The 22,945-nt window shown below is 40.1% G+C and overlaps 1 protein-coding gene across 2 annotated transcripts in view; it reads right to left on the bottom strand.

The window, feature by feature from the left end:
- The window catches only part of LOC137571512 (bifunctional heparan sulfate N-deacetylase/N-sulfotransferase 4), a 472,192-nt gene that overhangs the window by 38,976 nt on the left and 410,271 nt on the right, over positions 1 to 22,945 (bottom strand). For both annotated transcript variants that reach the window (XM_068280740.1, XM_068280748.1), the window contains 4 exons: positions 20,285 to 20,467; positions 13,279 to 13,375; positions 2,561 to 2,684; positions 737 to 911 (listed from right to left, as the gene is read on the bottom strand). In XM_068280740.1, the coding sequence (XP_068136841.1) occupies positions 737 to 911; positions 2,561 to 2,684; positions 13,279 to 13,375; positions 20,285 to 20,467 (579 nt within the window). The remainder of the gene's footprint in view (positions 1 to 736; positions 912 to 2,560; positions 2,685 to 13,278; positions 13,376 to 20,284; positions 20,468 to 22,945) is intronic.

The raw sequence follows: 22,945 nt of genomic DNA, 5'->3' as shown, positions 1-22,945 counted from the left end.
TGTATTGAAATCTAATGCTTTGACACACTCTATGCTTAAATGTGGGCCTAAGCCAATGACATTGCACAGTATTTTCTGTTTTATTTTGTTTGAGCATTTCAAAGAAATGGGCTTCTTAGAAAGAAGTGATTGGATGGACCTAATTGGAAGAGAGAAAAACTTCAATCCAAGTCAACCTAGCATATTACAGTTATTGGCCTTGCATATGCTGAATCTTGCATTGATAAACAGTACCTGGTACCAGGAGTATGCTCGATCAGATGGAGTATGCTCGATCAGTGATGCATAATACATTACAGGTTGAGGACATAAATATAAGAACAAGCAATGTCATTATTTATGATCCTCTCAGGGTTTTTTTTAAGAATGCCAAGCCCTCATTCATTCATTCATTCATTCATTCATTCATTCATTTTTCACCACCTCTACTTATGAATACTTAGCTAGTTCCCCTGTGTTTTCATTCACCATTGCAATGAAATATTTACAAATATTGGTGTTGTGTATCGAAATCTAATGCTTTGACACACTCTATGCTTAAATGTGGGCCTAAGCCAATGACATTGCACAGTATTTTCTGTTTTATTTTGTTTGAGCATTTCAAAGAAATGGGCTTCTTAGAAAGAAGTGATTGGATGGACCTAATTGGAAGAGAGAAAAACTTCAATCCAAGTCAACCTAGCATATTACAGTTATTGGCCTTGCATATGCTGAATCTTGCATTGATAAACAGTACCTGGTACCAGGAGTATGCTCGATCAGATGGATCAATAAGAATGGTGATAATCTTTGCCTTTGGAAGGAGTGCTGCAACTCTTTTGGGTACCTCTTCTGAGTGAAAATAATTTGTACTCTTCTCAAAAAGGAAATCTGAACTTATGTTGGATGGGTAAGGGAACATGTCCATATACCTTGAAAAAAAATGAAAATCTTTTGTATAAATGTTGGCATTCAGCAATTAAAGTAATGTTTTTTTAGCAACACATGCAAGATTACTGAAAACAAAACATGACCTAGGAACAAAACTAAAACATTATCAAAATAATTGATAAAGACAGTCAAGAAAACCAATTTTGTGAAAAATGTGGTAACCTATAGAACACATTTGGCTTTCACGTTTTATAGATCCAGAGATGACAGTACAATGAAAGGTGACTGTAGAATTGGTTCTCTTGGCCACTGACATTTGTACAATGCTCTTTCCTTTAATGAACAAAGTTGGACATTTTTATAATCTTTAGTTCCTTTTAGTCTGGCTTAGTACCTGTTCAATTACTGTACATTATAAGCCTGGTTTACTAAATTCAAAAAAGGGCCAAATGAAATCCTTATTTTGGCATCGCTAGGTAACTGTATGTGTCTGTGTCCACTGTGATTGCATAACATGTTACTATTTGATGATCAAAGCTTGCTATAATATGGAAGTAATTTATTTAATTTAAAATGCTTCAATCCTATCTAGAAACACATGAGAATAAGTGCTGAATAATTCACTACTTCTTTGCATTGGTCTTAGCTCCTACTACAGTTGTATTGTGTAGTGGGGTGTAGTGGGGTGTGCTGCTTTATCCTCCGCTTCCATTCATTCAAGTTAGGAAACTTGCACTTGCATTACCTAAAGTTTTTCACAGACAGAGCTAGGTGAAGGTGGTGGGGTCCTAAGCAGTAATGGGCACCTGGCATGGGAAAGGGGTCACAGTCCACACTATCTGACAAATACTTGCAGGGCAAAGCAATACAGGTAATAGCTAAACTAGCAAGCACTAGCCCTGAAGAAGATGGTTTGAGAAGACAGGTATTTTCTTATTTTTCATCCATTCTGAGGTTAGTGATACATGTTAACACCTGGGTAAAGCAAGTAAAAAGGTAAAGCACTCATCTGCTATCACTTATAACATTGATGCATTTCTCCCTTAAAACCACTAATTTAACAGGAGAAAATAACTCTGAAATGGCAAAGAAGAAAACAATGGCCTCAATTCACTAAGCTTATCTCCTGTCTTTAATAACATTTCTAGAGTTATCACCATGGTGATGAGGCATGTAGTATTTAGGAAACATTTTACCTCAGGCAAACCTAAAGTTAACCTTTCTGTCTTTAAGTTAACTCTTCAATCTTTAAAATAACTCCAGAATTCTAACAGGCTGTTAATTAACTATGTGTGAAAATAACTACAGAGGAGGTAATGTAACTACAGAGGAGGTAACTTAAAGAACGAAGAGAGAAAATAACTCTCTCACTGTGGTGGCAAGTTTTCTCTTGCCTTATTATCTCCAGCATGATCTTAGTGAATTGAGGCCAATCTCTCAGAACTTCGTTTTTGTGTCACTTGACCGGTCAAGGTAATTCTCACACAGCATTTTTTGTTATGTGTTGCTGTAGAGTGTAGAATAGTTATGTGAATTTGACTATCGCTAGCCGTTAATGCTAGTGATTAGCATAATTGATTCAGGACATATACAGTACATGTACAATATTCTTATATGCTTACAGACAAACCAGATGTCCAAAGGAGCATTGGTAATGTGTAATAAAAAATAATGTTTATTTATTTCTTACCAGTCAATCCCTTTGTGATAGTTGTTTCCATTAAAGAATTGGACTTCCTCAAAGGTCTTTGGATTAGGAAAGTTGCTAATGATGTAGGGGTGCATCAGTAAAAATAAGTAAAGTGCAGTTGTGCCTTTAAAAGAAAAAAAGAGCAAGAATATAATCAAAAGGATAAATTAACAAAGTTTAGAAAACATATTAACAATGTTTCTATCATTAGTCAATGTGAAGGATATATTGATATATTTATTAAGCTAGCTTTGTAAGAACGTTTGAGATCCTCAGCTTTTGTCTTGAATACATAGAGCATATGCTAGATGAAAAAAGCAGCTGAATGAAGGTGGTTTAGTCAACCTTTCATTGCATACAAAAAAGGTCAATATCGCAGCACTGACATTTCAAAATTGGCAGCCATTTTCAACCTTTATCCAGAACCACTTCCTTACAGCATAACTCACATGTCAAAATATCCTGTAGAATATTTCAAGCTGGAAAACTTCTTCAGGTGAAGTAAGGTAACTTGAAATTTCAGGGTTTTTTTTATTATTATTATTTCTGGAAAGGGTTTTTTTCCATCTGCTTTGAGAAATTAGAGTTTTTCTAACAAATGTAAATAATTATTTAAATGTGCTTATCCTTTACTGTTCATGGTGCTTGAGATGTTCCACATCTGATGGCTAATTAGTTTGATAAATGATACACAATCTGTCCAAGATATATAATGATCTTAAACTTGCTGGTCTAGTAGAAAATAAGTGAACTTTGAAGCAATGAATATGACTCCTAGATTATAAATGTTCCCAGAATCCTCCTGTTTTTTTTTTTTTTTTGTTAAAAGAACAAATTGGTTCCATAATTTCAGTTCATGACATATCTCAGCTGCTACTAGCTATTTTTAATAAAATATTCACTCCATTATATATTTAATAGATGCACACTATATGCATTAAAAAAACAGTGTTAAGATATACATTCTTATTTTAAAATTACACCGATCCTGTGTTACACATGGTCTATTACTGAACTTTAAATGTTTAAATATTTGAGGCTCAGGAGGATACAATACAGTATATACTGGAAAAGCAATAGCTAGCATCTCATGTAAAATCTTTTTGTAGTGTAAAAAATATCTGTACCCTTCATATTTTGTGAAAATGTGCAGTTTTAAACACATTAGAAAATTGGTACATCACAGGGGTCTTTCAAGGATTACTACACCTAAAATACAAACCTTTTGATCATCTTCTTAATGTCCATTTTTGTTTAACAAAAACGTAAATGGCAGCCCTTAGCTTTGAGCTTCTGGTGAGTATCTCTAGTTTACCTTATTCGACCTTTCTACTCATATTCAACTACATCTTAAGCAAAGAGTACTGTCTCTACTTCAGTGTGTTAGTAGATTACCAGGTGAAGGTGTGCATATAAAAATAGCACCAGTTAATAAGGTAGCCAAATATAGCCTTTATCCACATTTTCATTTAGTAAAATGGGCGCTCATCTTTATAAATCAATAATAATAATAATTATATTGGTAATATTAACCAATATTTTACTATGATCTAACCTCTCCCTACTCTCTTGCTACTCCCCACACCATCGTAAACTAACTTTAACTTAACCCCCCTGGAGGGCCACTAACCATAACCCCTCCCCCCCTGGAGGGCAATTTAACTTAACCTCCCTGGTAGTACTTAGCCTTAAATTCCTCCGCAGTGTGTGACTAACTTTAGTACCCCCTTTGGCAACTAGCCTTAACCCTCCCGGAGGACAACTAACTTCCATCTCCGCTTGCATAAATATCAGTGTGTGAGTCCCTCAGATCTCATCTGTTCATTATAAGTATTCTGTTATTTTAACCGCGTTTGAACATGATGATAACATAAGTTGTATGAAAAATACTGTATGTGCCAGATACTAATATCTTTTTGTTTGTGTAATATAAATGTGGTCTTATGTAACATAGAATTAAAAATATAATTGAGGAGGCAAAACGAACAAATAAGCAATTTTTGCTATATAAGTTTCAGAGAGTTTATGAAAAATGTTTATTTGTAACATAGGAATTGCAGAAGTCACTCGTTGTGGTGCAAAATTTTAAAATGTAAACATTTTTTATATGAGAAAGCATAGGGAACAGTTTTAGAAATTATTATTTGTTAAATAATGGGTTGTTGTGACCAATAAAGTTGGTACAGAAATGAAAGGTAAAGATAACAAAAGATATAGTTCTTTCATAATAATATGGCACCCTTTGTATACAGTTAGCGCCAATAGAGAAAAGGTTTGTATTGATGTGAATGAGGTGCCCTTTATAACATGCGTCATTATTACATGTCTCGAGGTGAAGGGTTTGGATTTTTAGTGATGATCGTAAGGACCTAATTATGATTACGCAGAATTTCACTTAATTTGCAAAATTACGATTATGTCCACAATCGAAAATTCATAATTTCACGAAAATTTACGTTTATGCAGAATTTCGTGATTCCAATCCTTTTCCGTAACAGAAACAAATCAGAATTTCGTGTTTAACATTGAAATTTGGTCGTTCTCGAAATTGTGTTCTAGTCCAGAGCCTCCTGACACATTTATAGTGACAGCATGTGTAGGTACCTTTGCATTATCAGATATTACAGTACCCAAGACCAAGTGCCTCAGCATTCATGACCACAGAGTACACCTTAGCAAAGTGCACCTGTTTTATAAGTGGCTGCAGGTAAAGCGGCTTGATACATTAAAAGCAACAGCACATGCAGGGGCCTTTGCATTATCAGTAATTGCAATCAGTAATTGATTGACTTTCCTGAGTTTACTAATTACTTAAATTTGCATAATTAGTATTAAAAACTAAATTTTGCCCATTTGCTTAATTAAAATGTTTCCATAGAAAACATGAAATTACAAAATTTCATGTTAAACACGAATTTGCGCCAGAACACAAAATTATGCACAGGAAATTACACTTACAGAATTCCAAATTATGGTTTGCATGGAAATTACGAAATCATGAATTTGCATCGTAGAGGCAATATCCACATCTGTAATTATGGAAACGTGAAATTATGCATGTGCTCAACACTACTTGGATTTTTTTTAATTAAACTTTGCATTACCCTCCCCATGAAGTGTAAATGACCTTTATAAACATCAGTGGTGCTCGGATAATTTCTGTGATCACGGAATAGCCGTGATTCACGAGCACTTTTTCACTATTCGACTTCCAAATCCGTGATAGATTCTGGATCACGGAAATCGGCCACCGAAATTGCGTGATTGCAAAAATCCGAAATGCGGTTATGGCCGTGATAGCGATGGAAATCCGTGATTAGGTCGTAATTGGGTGCAGAATTGCCATCCCTGGGCCAATCAGAGGCCCCCAGCCAGGCCCAAGCAACCAATCATAGGAGGGGAGGCTCTTCCCTCCCCTCCTGTACATAAAGTGGAAGCCATTTCCAGAGCTCTGTCCTTGCTAGAATCTGTGGCACTGAGAGGATCATCTCCAGGCTATATTGTACATCAGCAAGAGTGTTTTCAGTCCTTACATTGCCCTTATACTGTATCTGATACTTGTATTCAGCTAGCTAGCCAGTGAGTGATTACTTAAGTTAGTTGTAGTCAGTGTAGTTGTCAGTGAGAGAGTGTACTGATTGCTTTGCTTAGTGCAGGCAGGCAGGTTTAACTTCACACTAATTCTACTGCTCTATTACTGTATACTTGTTAGCTAGCTAAGCCAGCCGGCCAGTGATCAACTTCAGTTAGTTGCAGTCACAGCCACAGTTGTTCAGTCACTAAGTTTAGTCAGTGATCTTGTACTTTGCTACTAGCGTGCAGCCAGTTAGTTTGCTGCGCGCATAGTGCAGGCAGACCACGGTGCTGTCCACTGATTTTTGTGTTCTACTTTACTGTATTTGGTATTTTTTTTTCTTAAAGATCAGTAAAAGCCCCCTATTATATTTCATCTCTACACAGGCCCACACACACGTATTGACTGTAAAAAGCAGCACACTTTCTCCACCTCAACATTTTGTGCATAGTATACAAAATGTCATTCGTGAGTGTGGCAGGAGAGGGAGTGCCATTGCCTCCACCACTTCTGGGACTGGTCCACGGCCATGGAGAGGGTGCTCAGCTGTAGGGGTGCAGCAGAGAGGCGTCCATCAGCAGCACAGCCTGTGCCAAGTCAGCCTACACCGATGTTGCTCATTTTCAGCACCTTGGGTCGCAGTGTGGTCATTTAGGAGATAGACTCACAGGCATTGATGGACATGATGATGAAGGAGCAGCCCATCATTACTTTATCCAAGACCTCCACTGTGAGCAGCATTCCCAGCAGCAGCAGCAGCCCCACGCTTGCTGTGACATCCACCCGGGGATGGAAGCCACGGATGCATGTCATTTTTTGGGCAGCATTATGCTGTGGTACCACCAGTGAGGTGCCATGGTCATTATGTGCTGTCGCACTGACCGCTTTAGTCCTCAACCTGCTGCCACTGATGTTCTATTTCACTACTAAAGTCTGCGTTCCCACTGCCAGTGGCCACGGACAACTCTGCTGCCATGTCATTGCTATCGCTGCAAGGAAAAAAAATTACAAAAACCTCTCTGGGTGTTTTTGTGGCGTCGGCCACTCATCATCCTCCACTGGTACCATCACCGCCAGGTGCCATTGGGACTCAACTTCACCTCTGTGATTGCTTAAAGTGTATTTCCCTGTTTAAAACCATTTATTACCAATTAATAGCCGCATTTAAAGTGTTGATTTAACTTCATTTTCTCAAAAACTAAAAGTTATTTTTTGATTTTTTTTTGTTTAAGTTGTAGCCCCTTTTCACCTTTATAATCCATGCAATTTGGGAGGTTGTAGCATGTATGGGGGCCTTGCTATTAGCTAAAATGCTTTTCCGTGATCATTTCCGTATTCACGGCCGTGAATTTCCATGATTGCCTCATTCATGGAAAAAAATCCAGGTCAAATTTGTGAGTCCGTTTAAATTTTTTTCTTCAATCGCGGCCGAATAGTTGAATCTGTGATGGGGGGGGGGGGGGGGGGGGTGTATCCGAGCATCACTGATACACATCACAAAATAGCTGTTAAGCAAGAAGTTAATAAACACACTTTTTTTTCAACACGTCAAAATGTGCAACTACTATAGGTGAATGTCTGTTTATCTCACTTGTTTGTGACAGATACCATGTAAATGCAAAGTGCACTCGATAGAGAAGGTGTTATAGGAGTTAGATGTTCAGTTGGGTCTGACCTGGGTGCTAAATGTGTCCTGGCGAGCCTTTCCTGGTGACCCCCAAAGCTCTCTACAGTTGTTAATTCTATGCGACCCACAGGCTGTAGCTGCAACGCAGCATGCAAGGGCCACCTTGTGTCACTCTTTGCCTCCCGCTTTGCACGCTTGTAGGTTATCAGCCACCACTGTAGCAGTAGCAGCCATTGATTAGTAACCGCCACTATGCCAACAGCAGTAACAGCCACTGATGAGCAGTTGCCTCTGTGCTAACTGCACATGGTATATGAGTTATTTCCCATGAAAATGTTTTATTTGACAAATGTCACAGGCATAGTGTATCCAATGGCAATCAGTAAAAATTGTGTTTAATGTTGCTAGTTTGGTGCCCTAGCACCCCTTAAGAACGGTGATATGGCCTTTGGCCTAATAAGTTTGGACACCCCAGTCCAAGAGGAAAGGAAAGTTGGACTAGATCTGAGTGCAACTGCTCTTCAAAATCTACATCTCTAAAACACCTGTGTACCCATACATGTTTTGCTTTCTATTTTAAAAATGCTAATTCCTAGCACGTCAAAGGGCGTAAATAAACATAAAGCATGTTTTATGAAGTATCATAGAATGGATACAATAAATATCCCAAAACAGATACTTGAGATATGGCTCCAGCATCTCATTAACCTAACAGCTAGCAAACCTGGAAGGTGTGCTGCATTACACCTATTACTATGTATACTATTCATCTCTTCCCAAGCTGCTTTATTGCAAAGTTAGTAACCCCATTGTTTTTTTTTTTTTTTATGCAAACACTCAGCTGCGTTAGCAACGCCTTATCCCAACTCTAAGCTTGGCTTCATCAAACCTCTCCAATTGTTAGGAAATTTTAGCATCATGGTTTGCGTTATTTACCGAATAATATTTTAATTTGTAATATAAGTATAAGACACTTAAAATACATAAACAATATCCAAATATATTACAACCACCACAATTTATAGCTGCGTAGTTTGCATTCCATAATATTACACACCTAAAAAAAAAGAAAAGAAAAAGGACCTATCACCCTACATCAACCATCCTCTACTTCCTTTTGACCTCTCATTCAAGTTTGCAACATCCATATCCCACCAATCACCCTCTGACACATTCTGTCCATCCATCCATATATATTTAGTAACCCCATTGTTCTGATACTCCTTTTTGGATTCTTCTTGGTTTCAGCACTAACACCCAATATAATATAGCACCATAAGTAACTTTATTTCATTACTGCTGATCACTGGTGCACAAGCCACCACTGCACCACCCATAACTTGGCCTCACCCATGTTAAGTGTGCTAAGCACTGGCCTCCTATCCATCTCCTCACTGCCAGTTGCTTTCCTGCACTGGATTACTGAGAACTGATGCCAAATCCTCTGCCATACTATTAGTACATTTTCTGCAGTGTTGTACTGCAGAGCACTCAACTTTTCTGCACCACACTATTGCTGACCACTGGTGACAAATCCACAGTCATTCCATTGGTAACATTAGTACACCACCACATTGTCAAATGCTTGCAATCAAAGCTCCTATGCTGTATCAAGTTGCATTGTTATAGTACAAAATCAACCTTCTGTGTGATAAGAACTATTATGCTGATCTACTCGTATATATATATATATATATATATATATATATATATATATATATATATATATATATATATATATATATATATATCCTTTTTAAAGAGAATCTGATCTCAAAATAAAAAGTCAAAATAACCATACACAGGTCATACTTACCTCCTGTGTAGTCTACTACTCAATCTCTTTCTCCTCTCCTGTGTACCATTTTTCACTGTGATCAGTTGAAGTCTACATCCTCCATTTTAAAAATGGCCACTACACCATAACAGTTTCCTGGTCAGCACACTATTAAACTGAAATATCACCCACTTGAGCCATATGGAAACATGGACATTACCTTGCACATTCAGTTTTAACTGACAGCTGCTGATATATAACTGACAGCAACTGGTATATTTCAGTTCTGACAAAATATTGTCAGAACTGGTAGGGATCACTGTTATGGTGGCCATACACGGTGCAATAAAAACGTTAAATTTTCCCGTTTTTGCGATCTAAATGATCAAATTGAATGAAAGTTGAAAAAAAAATTTCAATCAAGAAATTCGAACGATTATCCCGTTTTTTTGGGAAAAATGATCGGACATGATGGAAAAATCTTTATATTCGATCTAACAGGATAATCGAACTAAATTATCTAATTGAAAAATTGTACCATGTATGGCCACCATAAGAAGAAAATGGAAGCTTCTGAGGCGAACTGATGGTGAGGTTGGTATGTAATATTCATTTGCAGCTATGTCATGTGGTTATTTTAAATAATTTTACTATCTTCAGGTTCCCTTTAAGTACACTATAAATGTATCTGTAAGAATAAAAATCATTTACTATCTCCCTTTTGTAACAGCTTTTCTTCACTGAAAGCATTTCTTTAGGAGAGGTTTTTTAATTAATAAGTGCATGGAATGGAATTCTAAATCCTAATGAAGTAAGACTGTACACAACATATTTTATTGCATGTCTATATCTCCAGTAGACAGAGCAACAGTAAAAAATATGTATGTATAAAAACAGCAACTGCGACTTGATTGTTCTGTCACAGGCAATAAAATGTTAGGAAAAATACTTTTGTATTCAGTGTCATTTATCGCATCACTAACATTTCTGAACATTTTCAGTTTAGGTTATAATTCAGCTATAATTAGGGATAACATTTCACAGCACAAGCTGCTGTTTCAACTGAAATAAAATCAGAAGAACAATGTTATGGCAATTTTTTCTTCTATTAGTAAACATCACTAACAATGGAGTTTCTTTATTAATGTGGCTCAACTGTTGTGGAGTGTGGACCTTACTAATGCATTCAGAAGTATCTATAAGATCCACTTACTGATTTGTTGTTGATGTAGACCTATATTTACCTTTTTGTAATGCACATAGTTAAAAGTACGTTTAATAATGCCACCTGGAAACCATTATAGAGACTGCTGGATCTAAATCCCTTTATAAAAGTGCTTAGCAGATGTTTATCCAGTTGAGTACCAGCAGTCTCTGGCCCCTTAAAGTGAACCACCAGACTAAAAATCTACTCAGCAGCACTGAAAAGACTAGGGGCTTGATTCACAAAGTGGTGCTAACCTACTTAGCACGTCTAAAGTCTTTAGACGTGCTAACCAGGGTGCTAAGTAGGTTAGCACCGGATTTCTCAATCAGATCGCGCGCTAACTTTGCGTGCGCAAAGTTTTATGCGCGCTAAGTCCCATAGGCTTTAATGGGCACTTCGCGCGGAGCGCCCTGCGCTCTGTGCAGTGTGTGCTTAAAGTTTTACGCGCGTAAGGTTTTATGCGCATAAAGTTTTATGCGCGAAAAGCTCGTTTAGACATGCTAAGGGGGTTTTCACAGGTGTGCTAACAGTTAGCACCGCTTTGTGAATCAAGCCCTAGATGTTTCTTTAACAGTTTTACAGCATCAGAACTTTGTTTTTCTTACCCAAGCCTTATTTTTAGCTGCACAGAAGTTAAGGAAGTTAAGCTCTGCCCCATCAAAGAAATCTGCCTTGGCATTTTCCCCTGATGCCGTGCAAAGTATGAGGGGATGTCTGATGTTGTTCTCGTTCTGCTGTTTTGGCTCAAATTTTTTTATTTTTTCTTATTTTGAATTTGAGATTCGAAGCCTAGTGCTCGCAGCTGGGAGGGGTGATCAGGACACATGACAGTTGGAACTATGTCTCATCCTCCCTGACACCTCCTTTCAACCAAAAAGATGGCTGCCCCATGAAATCACAAACATTTGCCTGTTCTTTTAAAACCGGGTGGGTTAGAGTTTATATTACCTATCTATTTTAATTAACATAACTAATGTAATGTAATGACAGCATGTTTGTTAAAGTGAATGAGAACTGCATTTAAAAAAAAATGAAGCAAATATTTACCTAAGGAGAGGGAAGGCTCTGGGTCCTATAGAGCCTTCCGTCTCCTCTCTCGGTGCCCTCTATCCTGTGCTGGCTTCCCCCCGTTTCAATCCCCCACAGAAAGGGTATTTGGAAGTATTCGGGAGCCGTGTCCTCCCAAAGACGTGCGGCTCCATACCGCACAGGCGTGAGCATGCAAGAGAGTGTGCTTGCGCAGGTGCAGTACAGGGCCGCCCTTCTTCAGGAGTACTCAGGCTCCCTGAAGACTTCTGAAGCCTCATTCGGCCGGGTAAAGCAGTATTTGACTAAATTAGTCAAATACTGCTACCGGGTGAGTCAGCACTGGAACGAGGGGACCAGGACTCGAACCGGGAATACTCTATAAGACCCAGAGCCTACCTTCTCCTTGGGTAAGTATCTGTCTCATTTTTTTAAATGCGGTTCCCATTCACTTTAAGTCTTATTCAGTTGAACACATCCCAAGTGTTAAAGAGGAAGTTACTGAATATAACTTTGTTTTTTACAGTATTACTTGATAAATTATTTAGTTAAAGTTGGCCCACTGTAAAATTACCATAAACATGATTTTAACATAATGAAATGTGTCTATGATGATCTAAGCAAAGTTGTCTCACACACGTCTTTACAAACTACCCATTTACATATTAAGTTCTTTGGTATTATGTTGCTTTAAATAAAGTCACATGTTCAGATGCACACCATATGTTTGTCAATTTCTGCATTTTCCTCTGCATTATTATTATCATCAGCCTGCCGTACCTGCAAACACACAAGTCAAAATAACTGTAAGGTTGTGTTTAATAATAACTGAATTCCTGTTCCACAACTGTCTTGTTGATGTGGCTAAATAACACCTATGATTTAAATATATCTTGCTTCTTTTTCCTATTGATGTCATAGATATGAGTCATCATTGATACTCATATTCAATTGTTTTGTATGTAATAATGTAAAGATCAGTGAATACATGTTGGTGTCTGGTATTTTGGTTCCTAAATGGTTCACCTATTGCCAGGAGTCATTTTCACCTTCAAAGAGGAACTCCAGTCAGGAAATAATGTAATAAAAAAGTGCTTAATTTTTACAATAATTACGTATAAATGATTTAGTCAGGGTTTGCTCATTGTAAAATTGTTCCTCTCCCTGATTTACATTCAGACATATATCACATGGTGAAATTTTTACTGCTGGCAGGTAATGTCACTGGAAGGAGATGCTGCTTGCTGTTTTGGCAGTTGTAAACAGCTATTATTTCCCACAATGCAACAAGGCTCCAACAGTATAATGTCAGTAACTCAGTGCTGTGAGGAGGGGTTTCACTATAAAATCAACCATACAGAGCCCCCTGATGATACGTTTAAGAAGAGGAATATATTTCTCATGGAAAAGGGGGTATCAGCTACTGATTGGGATTAAGTTCAATTCTTTGTTACGGTTGCTCTTTAAAGGACAACTTTTCAAGAATTATAACTGAAAAGATTCTCACCAGTCTTTTGAGGTCCTATGATGAGAAATTTTGGTAGACGATCACATGTCTTATCTCTAGACCAGATATCTCTATGCCTTCTGTCATCACATGGGTTCTGCATAGACAAAATGTTGACATTTGCATTAATATATTGTGGCTCATAATTGTGGAATATATATATATATATATATATATATATATATATATATATATAGTGACAGCTTCTCTCTTGTTGGTTGCTTTTGGGATTGAAGCGCAAGTTTCACTGATTAAGAATTACAGCCATAAAAGCTTTTCCTGCAGATACCAACTTCTAAGAGTAGGAGATAGATAAAAAAGGTCAATAGTTCATATATTTTTGCTCTGGGATTCTGGAGACACTACCATTGAGCAGAGACAATAAAAAACATTAAGCCTACTTTGTAAATATGTGCATATTTATACAAAAAATAAAACCATCTAAAAAAAGGCATTTTGAGGAGTAGGAGAAAATATCAAATTGTTTATTTTCACCTCAGGATCACTTTAAGCCTCCTACTACCAAGCATGCAACAAATATGACATCAAGTATTTCAATGCACTATATTGTAATTTTCACAGATCAATTTTACAGTACAGCTGGCATTATAAGAGAAATATAAATTAAACAGTGCAAGTTTCCTTGCTGCAGATATTGATTTGCACATCTATATGGAACATAGTAAGTTAACTTGAACCCAAAATGTTACAGTGCCCCATTGTTCTATTCACCATAGACACTGTTAGGCAAAGTGTATAATATGGGTACTCACAAACTTCGACTTCACAGTGGTTCTTTAGCAGCTCTAATCAGTGGCTTTACAGCCAGCTGGGTAAATTGTGGCTGTTCTGGTAAATTGTGGCCACTTGGATAAATTGTGGCTTTATGGCTGCTATAATTAGAGGCTATTGCAGGATTTGGGTAGATGACTGCTTCATATGCCCTGTGGGTGCTGTAATTGGTGGCCTTACAGCTGCTGGGATAAACTGAGGCTTTACAGGACAGGAGTTGCAGTGCCAGTTACCAGCCTCAAAGCTGTTTGAGTAAACTGTGGCTTTCTAGCCATGGAAGGTTAATGTTGGGAGTAGGTGGGGGAGGTTAGTAATGGGCATGTATAGGGTGAAGCTTAGAGTTAGGAGTAGGTTTGGCACTTCGCCAAGTGTGTTAATATTAGGCATATATGGGGAAGGTTAGTGTTAGAAATAGGTCATCAAAGGCTAGTGTTAGGCATATATAGGGAAAGGTTAGAGGTAGGAGTAGGTGGTGAGAGGTTACTGTTAGGCTTATATAGGGGTAAGGTTAGTGTTAGAAGTAGGTTGTCAGGGGTTAGTGTTAGGCATATATAGGGGAAGGTGTGTTAGAAGAAGGTGGGGAGCATACTTTTAGGTGTAGGTAAGGGAGGGTTCTTGTTAGAGTTAGGTTACAATGAAAATGCTGAAATTGGATTAACCTACCTGGCGGTAAGCTCAACCTATGTTCGGGCTAGCCGCCGGTGAGGATCACATGGCCCCCGAAGTATTTTTTTTTAAATAAAATTTGATTTATCTGCTTAAGCTAGCACTTTGCTAGTTAACGATGCCCCCCAAGTCCATCCGCTCTCCCCCGATCACCCCTGATCACCACCATTATATGTACCTCACAAGGATCCCGCGATGGCGCAGCCTCCCAATCAGCTCCAGGCTTCGCTGTGGGGAGGATCGGGACTGCGCATGACGTCGATGTCCGATCGTCGCCATAGTGACGACTGAAGCTAAAGGCTGAAGATGCAGCTCTCGCGGGATTGCAGACGGGTAAATATTGCCGGCGGCAATCGGGGGGATCAGAGCGGTGCCGGAGGACTTGGGGGCCACAGTTAGCTAGCAAAGTGCTAGCTTAAGCCTTTAGATTATATTTTATTTTAAAAAATTCTCCCGCGGACGCAGCATCTGAAACTGCGTACCGCCAGGGAGGTTAATACAGAGTGATGCGATATGGTAAAATAAATCAATTATTACCAATCAAGGAAATATTGTACATAACATCTGTCATGGTTGTCAAGGGCCTAAAATCTGTCAGTTTGTTAAGGGCCAAGGTGTGTGGGCAATTTTTTAACTGCAAATGTTTCTCATTAATCTCCTTTTGGATTTGTTCTTACCAATAGATTCACTGCTGTAGCTGTGAATTACATAAATTACTTTTGAGAAGCAGATTGTAGTTAGTAATAGAAACAAATGCACATTATGCGTTCCCAATGATAACATACAAATGTAAAAAAATGAAAAGAAAATATATTTCAATTTTCTGGCAACTCAGTACATAATCACTTGCAACTCAGCATCAATTGTTTGAATACTTACAGTTATGACTAATTGTATTGGTTTTGTGTATTTTTGACTTCTCAATTAAAAAAAAAAAAATCTATGTGAAGTTGAATTTGCTGGCATTCTGCAATCTTTCATTTGACTAAGCTTAGTATTTTGCAGAAAAAAACCCTGAAAATATGGAGGATTATAAATTCCCACAACTAAGAGGTCCACTTAGAAACAATGCGTAAAATGCATATTACCACAATATATTTGCTGCTAAAATCCCTGCTTTCTAATCATTAAACATAAAATCAGGCCCATTACTAGTGTAGCATCCTACCTTCCAGGGTTAATTCTAGATAAAATGGGGCATGAAGAAAATAGATCATGCCCCCCCTCCCCCCCATATAGCAGTAATAGGTGCCGCCTCAGAAGCATTATGAGGTTTTTGTCCCTCCACCCTCAGCTATAAATGTCTATCGGCTTCAGAGGAGCTTGTCATTGCTTTTGAACACAAGTCACACCCACAGAGTGGGCTGATCGGGTGTTTGTAGTTACAGAAAGAACAGTCTACATCTGGCACCTGCACAGCATCATCACTGCTGATCCTCACTGTATTCAGCCGACTGGCTCGATCAGGTGTGCGGCAGTAATGTGGAGCAATATAGGAGCGAGCGCAAACGCAACAAAATCCTCAACGCTGTCCCCACTAATGTGCCATGTGTCCCCGGGTGCCCAGTGCTCTATACATTACCTGTCCATGTCTGCTGCTTTTTCGCTGCTGACTGGGGGCACAGTCCTTGGTAACGTGGGTGTGCATGTGACGTCACACACATGCCTACGTGTACGCAGTCAACCTTGTGGGGTGCATGTATGAACAAAGGACTGTGCCCAGAGTCAGCGGCAGCCATAGACAGGTAATATATAGTGCAATGGGAGCTGGGGGCACATTGCACATTAGGTAAAAAGCGTTGGGCCGGTGAGGTGGTGAATGCAGCATCATAAGGCTAATTTCAGATTGATTTCAGCATGAAATTGATCGGGAATTGGCCTGCGGTGTATTGGAAGCTCACAGATCTCTCTCTAATCAGATTAGATTAGAGACAAATTTGTCTCTTGGTCCAATCTGTCCATTATCGCTAGATGTATGACTACCTTAAGTTGCCAGAGAGATTTCCTTGATGCAGTGCAGTGGCCAATAGAGATGGCCGAACCTCCAATTTTCAGTTTGCGAACCGGGTTCGCGAACCTCCAGCGAAAGTTCGCTTTGTGCGAACTTTTGCGAACCGCAATAGACTTCAATGGGGAGGGGAACTTGGAAAACTAGAAAAAATTGTGCTGGCCACAAAAGTGATGGAAAAGATGTTTTAAGGGGTCTAACACCTGGAGGGGGGCATGGCGGAGTGGGATAGACGCCAAATGTCCTGGGGGAAAAATCTGGATTTGACGCAAAGCAGTGTTTTAACCTCCCTGGCGGTTAATTTATTTTGCCAAATGGGCAAAAATCCTTTTTTTTTTTTGTTTTTGTTTTTTTTGTTTATGTAGCTACATGAAACACCACTAGAGGGCGCATGTGGCCCTCTAGTGCGATAGTCGCTGGCATCAATAGCAAACAGGGGAGCGCGTATATAACACGTTCCCCTGTTTGGCTTCTCCTGTCGCCATGGTGACGATCGGCATGACGTCATGGACCGCGCAGGAGGATTTCTCAGGCTCTGTTGGGGTGATTCGCCCCATTCAAAGTGCTGTGCGCGCAGCCAGCACTTTGCTAGCCGCGCGCACAGCTTGATCGCCGCCGCTCTGCGGCAATCGCCCGCACACAGTGGAGGAAGAGCCCCCCCCCCGCCAGAGCCCATAGCGCTGCCCGTAACTCATTGGTCCAGGCAGCACAGGGCTCTGGCGGGGGGGGCCCTCTTCCGCCGCTGCGTGCAGGCGATCGCCGCAGAGCGGCGGTGATCGAGCTGTGCGCGCGGCTAGCAAAGTGCTGGCTGCGCGCACAGCACTTTGAATGGGGCGAATCACTCCAACAGAGCCTGAGAAATCCTCCTGCGCGTCATAGCCCGAGCTCAGCTTGGGCTTACCGCCAGGGAGGTTAAGGGCCGAAATCACATTGAATGGTAAATTGCAGGCCTAAAGTGCTTTAAAACATCTTGGGAGTGTAATTAGAGTAGTGCTTCACACTGACACACCAAACTCACTGTGTAACGCACCACAAACAGCTGTTTGTGTAGTGACAACCGTTTTGGACTGGTGCGCACCATGGCGAGAGTGCAGGCCGTGGCGGTTTTCAAGCCCATATAGTCGCTGGGCTGAGGTAGCTGAATGACAGAACAGTGACTGTCCAGTTGATAAAATTTGGTCTGTCCACAATGAAGCAACAACCTTATTATCTTGGGTGTGACCCCCGAGACACTCATATAGCCAGCGGTCATTGCTTCATTGTGATACGCAAGCCCCTTCACCGCGGCAAGGTAACGATCACGAAGGGGAATTGGCACATGTACATGCCTTTTGTTTTGTTGTTGCAGCCTCAGTGCAGCCAGAAAATTAAGGCAGGCATGTACATGCACCAGAAAAACTATTATAGCGGCCGCTGCTAGCAGCGGCCTTAAAAATGTAGGAATCCACATAGAGTCCTGGACCCTGTTGGTGGTGGCGGAGAAGTCAGTCAAGCGGCTGCAGGCAGAGATGCTGTGTGCGGAGCGACTTAGTCTTGGGGCAGGCAGTCACACGGCATGCAGGCAGAGATTCTGTGTGTGGGGACTGACTTAGTCTTCGGGCAGGTCTGACCATGCTTTGTAGACCACGTGGTCAGATGGTCCCTTGACCCAATGCTGTGTGCCAGAGATGACATCACTTGCCTTTCAACATCACGGTACAGTTTGGGTATCACCTCTTTTGAGAAATAATTGCATATCTTCCACTGCGGTGTGTGGATTTGCTTTTGTGTGCTGCTTTCCCTCAGGTGGTCATCCCATTGCAGTTTTTGCTTTGTAATCATGTGCCTTCATAAGGTAGTTGTCCCTATGTGGGTCTTGGTCTTTCCACGGCTCAGAGAGTACAGATGGCATTGCTCTCATCTGAGGCAGACACACAAAAAAATGTCTACACCGCTGAGCCCTGGGATGATGGTACTTTGGTGGTGGCGGCCGATTGAGTGTTAAGTGGGGTGCCAGAATCAGAGCAAGGAGGAAGATATGTCACGCTTCCGTGCGGAAGCTGAGAAAGATGAGGTGTTCTGTGTTAAATAGTCAACTATGTCCTGACAATATTGGGGGTTGATGGGACGTGCCTTCTTCTGAACACTGTACTTTGGTCGAGGGCCACACGAAATCACGACAGCATGACTTCGAACAGACCTGCCAGGTGGCCTGCCTCTGCCTTTTGTTTTGTCCATATTGGGGGGGATAAAGTGAAAGGTATGCACTGACTTGACTAATACAATGTGCAGTCAGTCACACAGGTGCAGTTAACAGGTATGCACGGAGTGGTATATCACACTGCGTGCACTCACATAGGTAGGTGGGTGCACTGAAGTGAACAACAGGTAGTAGGTATATGCAGGGATGGGTATTACATGTGCACCTGTCAAACACAGACAGGTACCGGATAGGCACAGTGACACTGTGTGCACTCACGTAGGTAGGTGGGTGCACTGAAGTGAACACAACAGGCAGTAGGTATATGCAGTGATGGGTATTACTTGTGCCCCTGTCACACACAGACAGGCACAGTGACACTGACTGACAGGGCTATATATAATGCAAGTGGGCAAAAAAATTGAAAACAAGAACAAGATTAGCTCTCAAAAGAGCTGTTGAGGGGTGCTTTTTTAGCAATAACAATCAGCCAGGAGCAAGCTAATAAGCCTACAAGAGCCTAACTAGCGCTGCGCTGCGTAATATGTTGGCGCTTTATAAATACAATAAATAAATAATAAATAAGTAAACTAAGCTTTCTCTATGAGAGTCTGCAGTAGCTATCCCTTCACTAATTACTGCAGGCACAGGAGTGAGTCCACTTCCTGGTGCTGCCTGCCTTTTATAAGGGGTGGGGGGGCTCCAGCAGGGAGTGTAGCCTAAAATGTGCCTGCTGACTGTGATGTAGAGGGTCGCGAACCACGGAAGTTCGCCGGGAACCATTCGGGCCATCTCTAGTGGCCAAAAGTATACTTGTATAATCTGATTTAAGATGTGGCAGTATAAGTGATTTATACAGTGAAAAAGATTCCTAGCATTGCTTTATATACATTTATACAGTCTTCACAAGAGTTTGCCTTTATATAAAATAAGCCATTTATCCAGAATCTCACGGGCCATTCAATTTCTTGGACTTGCGGCATTAATAATAAATATAACATTGAGAGGACTGTACTTCATTTTTCCGGCTTACAGTCATGCTTGGTAATTGCTGTAATGCACAGTTAAATAAAATCAATAGATTTGTATTTTCGCTCCTTTAATCAATCACAACCTCTTATCTTTATTGTTAGAGTCTGCCAAGATTTGTAGTGTAATAAAAGATATTGCAGCGGCAGATAAGAACCGGCTTAACTAATGGTTATATATGTACTTCCTCTGCTGGAGATGGCAGGTGGATGGGCAGAAAATACATATCTACAAAGCAGAATGTGCAGCCTATTCTTGCATACCCCTTTACAGCAGCAACATCCTTCTATGCTAATGTTAAAATAATATACTATTAATAATATAAAATGTACCTGCCAGAGAGGATCCTTTTGTTCTGGGAAAAGTTCAAAATATTTATGAGCCAGCTGGAGAGGAGGTAAAGTTTGTAGCTTCAAGTTGGTCCAAGTTTGTACAAAATTAGCAAGATTAACAAATGTGTACAGTCCAAGGCGGTCATTCCCATAATTAGACAGATGTGTCATAAAGATGCTGATCTGTAAGAGAGACAAATCGTTGTGCATTAGATGCAATCCAACAGCAGGAACTAAGAGCGCTTGTGAACAATAGATGGCAGTAGCAGTCCTTTGAATGAAGAGCAAATGCATTATAGACTTGGCTGTCATAAGCACATCTATCTGGTTTAATGAATTCTCTGCACAATGTGAAGAATCCCAGACATTCTCACTGTAAAAATGTACATGCGTTACATTAGGCAGCTGTACCGCTAATATACATATTGTACAATTCTGATAAATGTAGGCTTAGTTGTACGTAATACAATCTGAAATGTAATTAAATCAGTGTAATAGATGATGAAAGTGTAAGCTAATAAGGTATGTATGCAAATGTATCATGCCTATTATTATTAAGCATATTTACATAGTACTGTACAGACATATTATGATCTTCTTTATAGAGTATACAGAATTATCCCCAATGGAGCTTACGATGTAATTTCCCTACTATAAACATAGCAACACTCCTACAATTGTCAATGGTCAGTTAGGGAAAAAACCTAGTACAGGGAGTTCTCATTTTACAAACACGTTTGCTATGACAAGATCTGCCAAATCAGCCTTTTCTTTTGAATTATGCAAGCTGTCTAATTTAACACATTTGATGCAACTATATTGAGGCTGGTAGGTTGTGGGGATAAGCAATAATATGCAAAGCAGAAAGGTCTTGCCATGGATTTTTAACACTTTATTCAATTTTTAAGGTTTTACTGAGATTTAGTATTCTATGGAGATTCACTGAGATTTAATACTTGATTTAGTACATAGAGAAATTAAGCAGGGCACTCAGAACTTATGGGAAGTTGATGACGTAAACTTCAAAGAGATGAACAATAAATATGGAACTTCCCATTTATCAAATACGGAAATATAATAAAGGTCAAATAAAGGTCATGTGCACATGTAGAAAAATGGCTTAAACATTGGGAACAACAAAGATACAGCTAGAGCATGACATTGTCATTGGTAAGTCACAAAAATCAACAAGGTTAGTGCCGTAATCACCAGGGCTGACTCCCTCTCTGGTTCTTTGACATCCTGCTTCTGCACTGGAGCTGGTGGCTCTTTGGAGTGGCACAGATGCTGCCCCCGTTCTCCACCATTTTGAGAACTTAAGTCAGATTAGTGGGGCAGTGTGGTCTCACTCAGGGATTTTTTTTTAAAGGTACAGGAGTCTCAAGGGGGTGTTCCATACATCCGGAACCCCCGTCTGGATACGCCAGTGCAGCCCCATAATCTTGTCTAAGTCCCACGCCGTCCTCCCGACATCTGCCGTTCATCCCCGGTAACAGTCGCGTCCAGTCTGGGTCCCCGCATGTGCAGAAGACCCACACTGGGTAAGTATCAAATCTGTAGTTATGTTGATCTATAGTACACTTTTAGACATGCACAATACCAGTGGTTCTCAGACCTTTCCAGTTCACAGCAGTGATTCCTGTCTTGGTAAATTTTTCAAGGCATCCCTGTGCATGGAAAAAAGTGGACAGCTGGTATTACTGTATTTGAATGCCCATGTTATTATTTCCCAGCTTCTGCACTTCCATTCTTCTTGCTTATTACAGTATTTTCCCAGTATATTGCCCATCTTTAGTATAGTGCCCACAAGTCCCACATCACTGCTTTTATTATACTGCATTCCACAGGCCCCCTTATTATCTCTCCTCTCATTATAATGCTACCTGCTACTGAGTGCAATTAAAATCCCAGCACTTTGAAAAGTGCTTGGCTAATGTATTTATATGGGATGGATCACACCAGAGCGATGTGATTCCTTCCCAAATGCAAATGCAAGTCCTGCAGCATTTTGGAGGTGATTCAGCCTCAATGATAAGTACAGGAAAAGTGGAAAATTGCTCTAAAAAAACGCTATAGCAGAACAATTTTCCAAGCTTTTTTTTCAAAAGCTGTTCACTTCCAGCTGAAACTGTACAAAAATCAAAAATTTCTACTCCAAAATGCTCAAAAAATTGCTAGGCATGACTATAAAATCGCTAGACACACGCTGGCCACAAAAGTGATGGAAAAGATGTTTCAAGGGGTCTAACACCTGGAGGGGGGCATGGCGGAGTGGGATACATGCCAAAAGCCCCGGTGAAAAATCTGGATTTGACGCAAAGCAGCGTTTTAAGGGCAGAAATCACATTGAATGCTAAATTGCAGGCCTAAAGTGCTTTAAAAAATCTTGCATGTGTATACGTCCATCAGGGAGTGTAATTAGAGTACTGCTTCACACTGACACCCAAACTCACTGTGTAACGCACCGCAAACAGCTGTTTGCGTAGTGACGGCCGTGCTGGACTGGTGCGCAGTGATGAGGTGGGTGCACACAACAGGTAGATATATGCAGTGATGAGGTGGGTTCACTGAACACAACAGGTAGGTATATGCAATGATGAGGTGGGTTCACATAACACAACAGGTAGGTATATGCAGTGATGAGGTGGGTGCACTGAACAC

Source organism: Hyperolius riggenbachi, chromosome 1 (assembly GCF_040937935.1).
Source record: "Hyperolius riggenbachi isolate aHypRig1 chromosome 1, aHypRig1.pri, whole genome shotgun sequence".
Lineage (NCBI taxonomy): Eukaryota > Metazoa > Chordata > Amphibia > Anura > Hyperoliidae > Hyperolius > Hyperolius riggenbachi.
Note: the sequence above shows the minus strand (reverse complement) of the source record. Positions and strands in the feature narration are given on the sequence as shown.